Genomic DNA, 12,434 nt, shown 5'->3' on the forward strand with positions numbered 1-12,434 from the left:
TTATATTAAAGCCTCTTCCACCGGCATACATCATGTTGACTGTAAATGAATTAAACTGAACTGAGTATTCATACCGTAGCGTATAGGTAAAAAAAATAACTCATTTCTCAAGTTCATTCTCCCATCGGAGCGCTAGAGAGTGCATGTAAATGCACATTACAAACCATAATTCTTCATTTCTAAGTCAATATCTAGTCAGAGAAAAAGCAGCGCTTCCCGGAGATTGCTCTGCAAACACACGGCGCACAGCCGCTCATATATTGTGAACTGGACACACTGTGCAGATGGGGACGTCAGACGTCGATTCATTCGGAGCCGTCCTGTGATGGCTGACATGTCTCTTCTACAGGCTTCTTGCTCTTCTTTCGCAGACGGGTCATATATTGCATGTTTTTTTTACAGCCATTTGCGCAGCGTTTTTCTGAAAAGTCATTTAATGGGGTGGGGAGTGGTACGATGACAGCTGCATGCTGGGAGAGCAGACACAGGGCTTTTCACGCCACCTGGGCCGGCAGAGCAACTGAGCCGTGCAAAGCCTGAATAGAGGAAGTGCAAAGAGAAGTTTGAGCTATCTGCAGTATAGAGGAGTTGCCAGAAACTGTTGACTTTGTTGCATTCGTGCATGTGTTCGCCGCCTGAGATAAGGCTTTAGAGGGGCGAGGGCACGTGATCTCGGCCCTGAATGAATGCATTTGCATAATCCGCAGTGAATTACTCTGCTATCACCTTTAAAAATCTGCATTTTTTAAAATGCATGTTTATATCTGTAAAAAACATGGTCAGTCTGTTCTGCCACGAAGTACATTTGGTCTTTTCAACAACAATATTATTTGAAAAGTGAATCACTGCATACTAATGCTTTTAGAAATAAGGATTTTGTCTTCTTTATAATGACATGCTGCATTGGCTGACACTCATGGCTATTTTCTGTGTGTTCTGGTCTGTGTACAGGAACTAACTTAATCCTTTTAGCAAACTCCACATAAACCAGTTTAGACCTGTCAGTCACCACCGCTCAGCGCCAATGTCCATTTGGTGTATTCCACGAATCCAGGGGTGCTATTCTACATGATCTTTGACTGATCCTTGATATGTGAATGATGTTCTTAAAGAGTAATAATTGTACATACTAATAAAGTGTCTGTTTACACCAAGCGAAAATGGCCCACCTTGTTGGCTATTTACAGTAACTCCATAGCCTGACGTGGTCATACTCAACTCTAGTCAGAATATGAGTCTGATCTGCTCCATTGGGCTGTGATTATGAGGCGTGTTTCAACCGAATCAGGAAAGACCTCAATTGGATAGACCAACAACCAATCAGAGCAACGGAGCGACGCATTGTCAAACGTCAACAGAGCTCAACTGCACTGTGTTGCCAAGTCCGCGTTTTTTCCGCGGGCTGTTTTCTATGTCCGCGGGTTGAAGCGACTATTATGTGATATATAGACCCATGAATGCGAATTTTAGCAGCAACCTTGCCAAAATAACACACATGTTACCCCCCAAACACCATTTTTCCCCCGGAGAACCCCCCGAGAAGCTATTGTTTAGGGCTAGTAGTTGGCGGGTTTTGTTGTAAAAACTTGGCAACCCCGTCTGCACGTGCGCTGGAATCATGCTGGAATAAACGATCTTAGCCGGTGTTGTAAAAAAAAAAAAAAATTTAATGATATACAGAGTACTTACCCAACATGATCATCATTTCTGAGAGAAATCGTGAAGGTGATGCAGATACAAACAAGCTCTCCGTTTAGGATTTGAACAAATATAATCCAAGCCCCTTTGATGACGTGATGATTACAGTACTGTTGATCATCTGTCCTTCATCGTCCAAAGCCCGCCCTGATGATCTCATTGGTCCGAACAGTTTCTGTTCGGGGATAATTACTCCTCTATGGATTAAGGCCAGACCGAACTGCCCGACCTAAAAATGTCATGGGTGGGGCTGAGTTCGGCTGGCATCCAGGCTAGTAACTCACCCACCAATAGACAAAACCAGAGATGTAAGGAGTAAACCATACTTGAGTACACCAGTCGTGTCCTCATCTCATATAGCAAGAGAGAGCATACACCTTTCAGCGCTTCAGATCTTATCGGTGAGGAGAAAGTGACATGGGGGAGAAAGATAATTCCACCAATTTAACAGGCACAGTACGGTATGTTAACAGAATTGCCAAGGTATATGCAAATTATTTTCAAGATAAAAGCTATTTTTTTAAACAATTTAATGTTGTAGAATTATAAATATTTTACTATTTAGTGCTCTTTAAAAATAAAATATTACCAAAACAAAAGTAAAATAAAATATTTTGACTGCATGATATATGATGGAGAAAAATATACTGAATAATTCCAACAAGAAATAAATGATTTATATATATATATATATATATATATATATATATATATATATATATATATATATATATATATATATATATATATATATATATATATATACACAGAAAATAGGACATTATTGCAATCAACATCTTATAAAATCTTGTGATCAATGACAATGAGTAATAAATTATTAAAATTAAACATAACTGTTTGTTGAGCAGCTGTTCTAGTGAACAGATGTTTCATAGCCATTACAATATGTGCATTTGAACACGGCTGGATAATGTATCGTCCAATCATCACGCGGGACAGATGCTGTCTGTTTTATATTCAACTCAGGTTACATTGCAGATGTGTTTTTGTGCATTGTTTTTAAACTGCTTTAGGACAACCTAGACATCTAATCCAAAATGACAAATTCTCTTTGTGTATATATGTAACACTTCATTTGGAGAAAATTGAATATGCACTCTGAATGTATTTTATGTGACAGCATGTCAACACCTATGAAGCTCTGGAGTGTGAGCTAACACAAAAATGATTGTTTTCCTGCCAGGATTTTCCATTCTTCAAGCCATAATGGAGGCAGCAGTGGCAAACAACTGGCAAGTTACAGCGCGGTCGGTGGGCAGCATCACGGACCCCCAAGAGTTCCGGCGTATCATTGAGGAAATGGACAGGAGACAGGAGAAGCGCTTCCTCATCGACTGTGAAGTGGACAGAATCAATGTCATCTTGGAGCAGGTAAAGTCTGCATCTCCCCCTACCTGTGTCATGCTCGGCCGTTCGCTTTTCTGCCTGTCTGGCTGGTTTGACGTCTCTTCCCTATACATTTCCAAACGCTCGCCCGTTTCGCAAGAATCTAGTCCAGGGGTCTTCAACTAAAATTGCTTGGGGTCCAGTAAATAACCTTCCTCACTGGCCGAGGTCCGGACAATTATATACCTAAAAACATGAATTGATGTCTTTTTGCCAGACTAAAGAAATTAGTGTAGATTAAAAAAAAGTGTCTTTATTTAACAAAATATAGCATGTTCTTATATAGATAAACATGTCTTTTCATATTGTTAAAGCAATAGGTAATCCTTTAATAAATGTAGCCTCTCATTTTGAGGTTGTTCTGTTTAAGTTGCTTTGGTACAAAATATCTAATTGAACCAGTAGCCATGTCTAACAAAAAATGCCTTTATCTCTAAATCTGTACTGAAAATACATTAATTTCAACATTACTAGCAACTAAAGTGCTTTTTCTGCGGAACTGAGATAAACAGTAACAAGAACACAAACCCTCCTGGATAAAAAAACTAAACAGAAATATCATAACAATTTCATGTTCATTCACATGTATGGTCTCTACCTAACTTAATGTAGGCTTTCTTTGGCTCTGCTCTCTCTGTGCTTCAAATTACACTGGTAAAAAATTAGCAATATTAACCAGAAACACAAACAGGTAAAAGAAAAGTGCCACCAGTGTTGGAAAAATGAAAAAAGTGCAAGAAAACTTTTCTCTCTTTATTTCAACTGTTCCTTTAAATCCAGAAAAACGTAAATAACCTCAAATAACATCTCAAAAGGCTGAGCTGAGTTGAACTTAAAGATGGAGCGGTGTGCAAACTCACCCGTTAACATGGGAGCCGGAAAAAAACAGACACGCCACGAGCTGCACGATTTATTACATTTATATTATATTTCCCTCAAAACGTCGATGTACATACATACGTATTTCACCCTGTGCTACAAGATACACCCATCGTGCAGTTCTTCTGTCAGAAGTCGATTCAAAACTGAGCTCGCGCGTATGTGTGCGTCCGGTGTGAGATACGGCGGAGATGAGCTTCGTGTCTGGTGTGTGTGCGACCCCTTTAACTGTCTACGCAACCGTGGCACCATACACTCTAAAAAATGCTGTTGGGTCAAATAAAGACTAACCCAGCAATTGGGTTGTTTTCACCCTGCGTTTGGGTTAAATATTTGCTTAAGACAACCCAGTTGCTGGGTTAGTCCATATTTGACCCAACATTGGGTTAAAAAAAACAGCATTTTTTAGAGTGTATGTTGCAGAGTATGAGTGTAGGAAAAAACAGTTCTACTGAGCTGCCTGATATAAATGTTATTTATTTATTTATTAAATCACATATTTGGCATTTATTTATTTCATTATGTCAAAAGGCTTCGCGCTCCGGATGGATGCATCTCGCGGTCCGGATCCGGACCGGAGTCCACCAGTTGGCGACCCCTGATCTAGTCCCTGATTTATTAGCATTCCTGAAGTCCATCCCTCTAGCCGTGTCTTTTTCACACGGATGACCTGACAGATGTGTAGATGGCTTCTCAGAGCACACAATTAAATGGAATGGCTGAGCAGATATTCAAGCACGACTGTCCTCTCCTCTCCGGGCTCTAATAGATCGGCGCAGCTCTTTGATGTCTGTCTGTGAAGGGTAATCAGCCCCTGAATTGGAATGTCCTCGTTAGCGCTAATTTAAATGTATTAGCCCCAGTAGCACAATACCTCATATCATTGAATTTTTTGTTTCGCTTGCTTTTATGAATCTGTTCTGCAACTAAATTTAATCCATAATATATGTTTAGTATTCATTTACCATGGGCAGCATAAATCAGTTCTTTACTCTGGCAAATTGCACAAATTATGTTGTCATTGCACCATTTTTTTTTTGGGGTGTGTGTGTGTGAAAAAGACCAAAATGGCTAGCATAAATCAATAGAGTGCTACAGTAACTACCCACTTTTTCAGCAGCCTAGTATTTTTCCCATTCACTTTCTCCATAGGGATTTCTGGGAATCTTTCAATAGAGCTGTAAACCTCAAACCAAACCAGCCGGCTTTGAGATGAATTACAACATTAGTACACACACACTGCACAGCCATGTTGCCGTTTGGATTTAAATAGGCAAATGCTTATGAGTCTTGGATGATTATTGCAGTGAATATTGTTTCTAGCATGTTATATGTTTGGCAACATTTCTTCTGACCCTACATCAATGGAGTGTGTAGCTTTTCATTTCTTAAGCCCTATTCGGACTGGATTAGATTAACGTGGGGACGTGGGGGTAAAGTAATTATTACCAGAGGTTCTCTGTGATTTTAGTCCCGTCCGAATGTGCCATCTCGGTAATCATTACGGACAATATCAGTGAAGATTACCAAGATTTTTACCTTCTGTAAAAAGGTCCGGAAAAATGACCTTGGGTAATACTAATCCCACTCGAATAGACCTGCTGTAAAAATGTATGGTCAAATTCTGTCATTTCCGGTTTAAACGTTTTTTTAAAAAGTGCATTTTGCAAGCATGGAGGCGCTTGAAGCATCCAGTTGCGTTATAGGTGGTGGGACAACTCTGTGTCAAACGTCCAGTATTTTCCGCATATCATTTAAAGCAAAAAGAAGATCAAAAGCAGAGGCACAACACTTATTTTAGCTCTAGGAAAGTGTCTATTACCAACACAATCCAATCAGAATCGTTAGACTGGACCTAACTGTTTATTAAAACACACATATACAGCATGAGACAGAGTTCAGACTGGCGCTCATGTTGTGTTTGCTCCCACTTCTGCTAGTTTTACTGAGATGTCTTATCCCGTGCGAATTGGCCATTAATATTACAGACGTCCTGAGGTAAAATGACTTTACCCCCACGTCCCCATGTTAAACTAATTCAGTCTGAATAGGGCTTTAAACAACCAAGTAGGATGACACATCATGCACTGTAATATGTAATTTCTTTTCTTTTTTTTAAACAGGGAAATAGTATTATGTTGTACTGACCAATGCTTAGTTAGTATAGTCAACGTACACAAAAAAAGAACAGAGTACTTGATCATTTACTTTAGATCAAATTTAATTGCCACCATTGTTGCGTTTGCATGATCAATTGCAAGATATTGTCACATAAGGAGGGATTATATCAACCAAACTAAAAGTTTTACAAGGTGATTATGACCATATTCTTAGCAACAATATTTACTTGACATGAAATATAGTTGTTATTATATTTTGTTAAGCCCCCGTCTAGGGTAAACAATCTGGAATTGGAAACCAAAGATCCTTTGTACGCTTTCATTTACAGGACCACAAATGAAAAGAATGAGCAAAGGCCAAAATAACACACAAACACCAGATAAACTCCTAACGGGAAAACTAAATGCCCTAACAAAAGAAAACACTAAATATAAACAAAGTACCTTATCTACCTATCGAATGAAAAAACTGCATTTACAAAAGAAATGTCACTCACTCCCTACAGCTTCCAAGAGTGGAAAAGATATTTACAATACTTTACAAATAGTGAAATGAGATTGACAGACACGTGTCAAAACCAGCATTCACACTGCACACAACAGATCAACAGGCTAGCTAGCAGTAGCAACGCTGTAGCAAACACACAACAGCACATGTGCAGCTGGACAACAGGAACCCACAGGCGGAGCAGAGCGCCCTCTTCAGGCACTGCAGATCCTTTTATTACCTCCTGGTCCCTTTAGCACCAATCAGATCTGGAGTTCACTTTGGTAAGGATCCAATCCTGTTAAAGAAAGGGCGGGACAAAAGAGGGAAAGACGGGGACAGCAAAGCAACACATACACAATATGTCTCAGGACATAATGAAATATGTTACATATTCATTTCTATATATATATAAACTTTCTTTTTGAGTTCTCAAAACTGACACATTTTAATCGGAATTGTTTCATTGTTTTGAGTTTTATGAACTTGTTTCTTTTAATTTAGACAAGCTTAAATTTAACTAAAACTGGGCCATGACAATCAAAAGGGACAGTAAATGCCAAATATTAAGTGTTATATTATGTGTGTGTGAGCAAGATTAACATTAAGTGGGAGATTTAGTAGTGTTTAATGTTTTGTTATTTTAGTTTAGAAGAGTTTCTGTTATGTTGGGTTTTTTGTAGGGTTATAATAATGGTGACGAGTGGAACATGAGTTTAGTTTGAGAACATATATCTATATTGGTCTGCTTATTCAACAAATGCTATGGTAATGCAACCACAGCATTGTGTAACCAATTAGCAAAAAAAAAGGACATTTAGAAGATATAATTTAAGTAATAATTTAATTAATTAGCTTACTCAAATATTTCACATTCAGAGCAATAAAATGTATGTTTACATTTCTTAAAGGGCGGGTGAAACACTCAGTTTCAGTCAATCTCATGTCAATCTTGAGTACCTATAGAGTAGTATTGCATCCTTCATATCTCCGAAAAGTCTTTAGTTTTATTATATTTAAACGCTAACCTAAATAAACCATGGCTATCGATCAGATTCAGCTAATAGATATATGATCCAGAATCAGATCCGGAGGCTGAAATAAACTGAACAGGAGAAACAGCAACAGCAGGACGTCCGTCTCTGTGGTATGGACTGTATTTAGTGGCCTGTCAACATTTGTGTGTGTTGACTCGCAGTTTATGAGGACATGATTCGGTTTATGGACTATTGTATGCGACTAGACCTTAGCAGTAGCAAGCAAAACGGTTTTGCACGTCAGACTAGTGTAACGTTATACAGAGAACAGCAATGGAGTCCGTTAGCGCATTTGAATGAGGAAGCACGCTTTGTGAGAACGCTAGGTTTATGTTCGGGTGGTTTTCCAATAAACAAACTGACACCTATATTGGTCAGCTAAACAAATGTATTTAAACACACACCATAGATCGCATGCTCCATTGATAAATTAACTAACGTTATACACGATCGTGTCGTTTACTGATGTTTACTCACGCGACGATAGCCAACAAGATAGATATTTGAAGCAGTTTAACTCACCGGCTGCTTCCAAAGCAGGACCGTGAACCTTTATCGCTGGGACCGCTCCGTCAAAAACACACTTCTTTGGTAACATTGTTAATTTGGTGAAGTCCTGACAGCAGTGACCGTGGAGATCCACTCTTGCGACACGACTGAAGCGCTGTTGTGACGCTTCCCGTCATTTCTGCGTTCAAATGCAGCGCTGCCTTCCCGGAATGCTGTACTGAAGCGCTGAAGTCGCTCGACGTCACCCATAGGAATAAAGTGGAGCGCGGCGCGACAGAAGTGTTGCACGGACGACTGGATCTGCACCTGAGAGCAGTGTTTATGGGCGTGCATTTCCTCTCTCACTCTGGTCCCTCACGCGCACCCTACCGGGAGAAGAGCCGTACGGCCCATATAAGGTCATTACGACCCGTTGACGTCAAGCGGACTCGTACTCGAAAAAAACTCTCAGAAACTTGTGAGAAACCGGAAGGAGTAATTTTAACACAGAAATACTCCATCAAACGTCCAACATTAGTTTTTGAAACTTTGTCTATGTTTAGGATGGGAATCCAAGTCTTTAACAGTGTAAAAAGCTCAGTATTCATGAAACAGCATTTCCCTTTAACTTAAAAAATCTGAGGCACTGATAATTGTTTTAAGTTTTGCCAACTTATTTGGGTTTACAGTGTATATAATACTTCCCTTCCGTTGAAAATAAATAACTGTGATTGATTTCGTGTTGCTTCACTGCATAAATAGGAAGAGAATTACAATAATGTAAATAAAGTTTAAAGAGGCCAACTAAAGGGAACACTGATCACCATAATGGTGACTTCAAAAAAAAAAAAAATTTAAAGGGGGAGTGAAACACTCAGTTTCAGTCAATCTCATGTCAATCTTGAGTACCTATAGAGTAGTATTGCATCATTCATATCTCCGAAAAGTCTTTAGTTTTATTATATTTATAAAAGAAATATGGGCTGTACCGAGTCTTTCCGGAAAAAACCGAGCGCTTGAGGCGTATCGTGTGGGCGGAGCTAAAGAATGACGATCGCGAACAAAGAGGTGACGTCCTCAAGCGTGGAGAAACCCATCGCTATCTCAGCTAATACAGATATGATCCAGAATCAGATTCAGAGGCTGAAATAAACTGAACAGGAGAAACAGCAACAGCAGGACGTCCGTCTCTGTGGTATGGACTGTATTTAGTGGCCTGTCAACATTTGTGTGTGTTTACTCGCAGTTTATGAGGACATGATTCGGTTTATGGACTATTGTATGCGACTAGACCTTAGAGGTAGCAAACAAAACGGTTTTGCACGTCAGACTGGTGTAACATTATATATAGAACAGCAATGGAGTAACCGTTAGCGCATTTGAATGACGAAGCACGCGATCGTGTCGTTTACTGATGTTTACTCACGCGACGATAGCCAACAGCACAGACATTTGAAGCAGTTTAACTCACCGGCTGCTTCCAAAGCAGGACCGAACCTTTATCGCTGGGACCGCTCCGTCAAAAACACACTTCTTTGGTATGATTTGGTGAAGTCCTGTGACAGCAGTGGCGTGTAAATCCACTTTGAGACGCGACTGAAGCGATGCTGTGAAGCTTCCCGTCATTTCTGCGTTTAAATCGGTTCAAATGCAGCGCTGCCTTCCCAGAATGCTGTGCTGAACCGTTGAAGCCGCTTAATGTCAAAGTGGAGAATAAAGTGGAGTGCAGCGCGGACTATAACCGATATTAGTGTTCATGGACGACTGGATCTACAGCTGTGAGTGTTTACGGCCGTGCATTTCCTCTCTTGCTCTAGTCACGCGCGCGCGCCCTACCGGGAGAAGAGCCCGTACGGCCCATACAAGGACCTTCCGCTCTATTAACGTCAAGCCGACCCATACTCGAAAAAAACTCTCCGAAACTTGTGAGAAACCGGAAGGAGTATTTTTAACACAGAAATACTCCATCAAACGTCCAACATTAGTTTTTGAAACTTTGTCTATGTTTAGGATGGGAATCCAAGTCTTTAAAGGTGTAAAAAGCTCAGTATGCATGAAAACGCATTTCACCCCCCCCCCCCCCCCACCCCTTTAAGGAAATCAACATCAATTTATGAATTTAGCTTATCTGATGTTGTCTCAAATGTGGCAGTTTTATTGACAATTCAACATTCAAGATACATTTGGGAAATAAGTGAATGCAAAAAGAGAAACAGAACAGCAGGAGTGGAGGAAATGAGTGAAAAGACTATAAAGAATGATAATTTATGTGCTAATCATGCTAACAACTTATGTTAGCAAAATGCTATATCGTCTGATAGAGTGTATTGCCTTAAAAACCATCAAACTTTAAGCTTTAAAACTACTCAAAACATTTTTCAAACAGAAAACGTTTGAAAACCAAAGCTTTTTAAACTTCTTCAAACTTTCTGGTCAGGCTTTCTCAAGAAAACTTTATAGTTCGTCTCCGCAAACTTTTTTATCAAGTTAAAATTCGAATGCATTTTGTGTTATTATTACAATATTGTTGTTCATAGTTGAGAGGGGCATGTTTGATTCATAAAAATAAAATTTAAAAAACTTTACGTGCCTGAAAAATACCTAATTCCTGCAGCGCTCTATGATCTGCATTTGTTCAAGTTTTGCCCTCCAAAACGAAATCTATATTTTTACAAAGAGCCAATGAAATGCTGTGCTGTACCTTGTCTTTTCCACCAGCTGTACCTCTCCTAAATATCGCTGAAAACGAGTATGCTGGAGAGGAATTAGGGAAATTACAGTGGGAATCCCGTGTTATTGCCCCCCGGAGCACACATGTTTTTAATCCCTTTTCCGACCTCAGCATGTATTGGCTAAACTGGATCTAATTGAACTAATCTCCCTGGCCCTGCTGACACTGATAGCCGAGATAAGTTTCTGGACCGCGGTCCTTCAGAGACCTGCAGCGAGAGCTGATCCCAGACAGGAGAACCGCGCTATTGAGTTCTGCTCCCCGTAATCCATCTGAATTTTGTGATCTCGAGCTGTTCGGCGCAGGCTGGGAATGGGAGCTGGCCTCCAGAGGGTTTCAACAGCTGAGTTAAGCTTCGTGAAGAGCAATGGTGACAGCTTTTACTGCCCTGCTATACTGAGTATGTCAACCCATCGCAATAATTTATAAGCAGTGCCCTTCCAGTGGGAGCACGGAGGGGCTTGTGCCTTTTCAAGAGGAAAACTAGCTTGTGATCTGGGGTTTACACTCAGGATGTGTCATTTTACCGTATGAGAGCATGACAGCCTGTCATGAGGCGGTGTGACATCTAATGTGTCATTCTACTGTATGTGTGAATATGGTAAATAGGGCTAAAAAAATGCCAATATCTGCTTTGTAAAGGATTGGATGCAATTCCCAGGAGGATTTGTGTCTCTCTGTTATGACTCCATATGAATGCGCACGTTCTTTGATTAGTCTCAGAGGGTCTTTGGCGGGGCAGTGGCTCTACCTGGGCTTTCTGTGCTGACGTTTGCGCAAAGTCATCAATCCGTCCATCTTAATCTGGGGGTTATGGGTGAGTGGGATGAATAAATGCAACTGGGACAAACTATAACAGACAATATGCAGCACTTACCAGAGAGCCAGGATGTGACGGGAGTGTGGGAGGAAAATATTAAAATGCATTGAAAGCCAATGCTTCACTGAAGCATCTACGCCACCATGGAGTATAAAGAATAGGTCTCTGCTCAGGATGGAGATGCACCTTTGAATTCCTTCAGTGCTTGAATTTTGTGATGATATGCCTAGCTAACATTGTTTTTACAGTATGAGGCCAAACAGGAGGACATTAATATGTCCTTTATAAGTACTAATACACAGCCAATATCCTTTTAATATGCATGATAGAGTTAACTTTTTCCCTGCCAGCGTTTTAAGAAAAAGTTGCCAGCCACCGCCAGGGTTTTTGACAATTTTCACCAAAATTTAATAGCCCATAGAATATTTTGTTTAATGAATATCTGAGCATGCATTATATCAAAATAAAGAGCTGACCCTCTTCTCTTAAACAAAAAAAAACTGTTTTATTCTAGCTTCATGCATTCCTTTTTTTTCAACACTTGAATATGGGTAGGTTTCTTAAAAAAAGAAACATTTTGAACAAAAAGCTGAGAAAATCACATTTTTGTGAAAGACTGTTTCCAGATCAGATTCAGAGCGATGATCAAACACAGATGGACTAGATCGAGTTTTGTTCAGGAGATTCAGGACTCATTCAGAAGATGCGCAATAGCGCCCCCTAGCGTCCGACAGTCAAAACACGGAAACTCGGAAAATTCCGTTAT

At 40.0% G+C, this 12,434-nt stretch overlaps 1 protein-coding gene across 5 annotated transcripts in view; it reads left to right on the forward strand.

Annotated features, from left to right (window-relative positions):
• Positions 1 to 12,434, forward strand: part of gria3b (glutamate receptor, ionotropic, AMPA 3b) — a 181,615-nt gene that overhangs the window by 85,419 nt on the left and 83,762 nt on the right. For all 5 annotated transcript variants that reach the window (XR_010908311.1, XM_067456843.1, XM_067456844.1 and 2 more), the window contains exon 4: positions 2,903 to 3,090. Coding sequence is in view for 4 of the 5 variants with exons in the window: in XM_067456843.1 (XP_067312944.1) it covers positions 2,903 to 3,090 (188 nt within the window). In the remaining variant the exon portion in view is untranslated. The remainder of the gene's footprint in view (positions 1 to 2,902; positions 3,091 to 12,434) is intronic.

The sequence above is a fragment of the Pseudorasbora parva genome, chromosome 11 (genome assembly GCF_024679245.1).
Source record: "Pseudorasbora parva isolate DD20220531a chromosome 11, ASM2467924v1, whole genome shotgun sequence".
Taxonomy (NCBI): domain Eukaryota; kingdom Metazoa; phylum Chordata; class Actinopteri; order Cypriniformes; family Gobionidae; genus Pseudorasbora; species Pseudorasbora parva.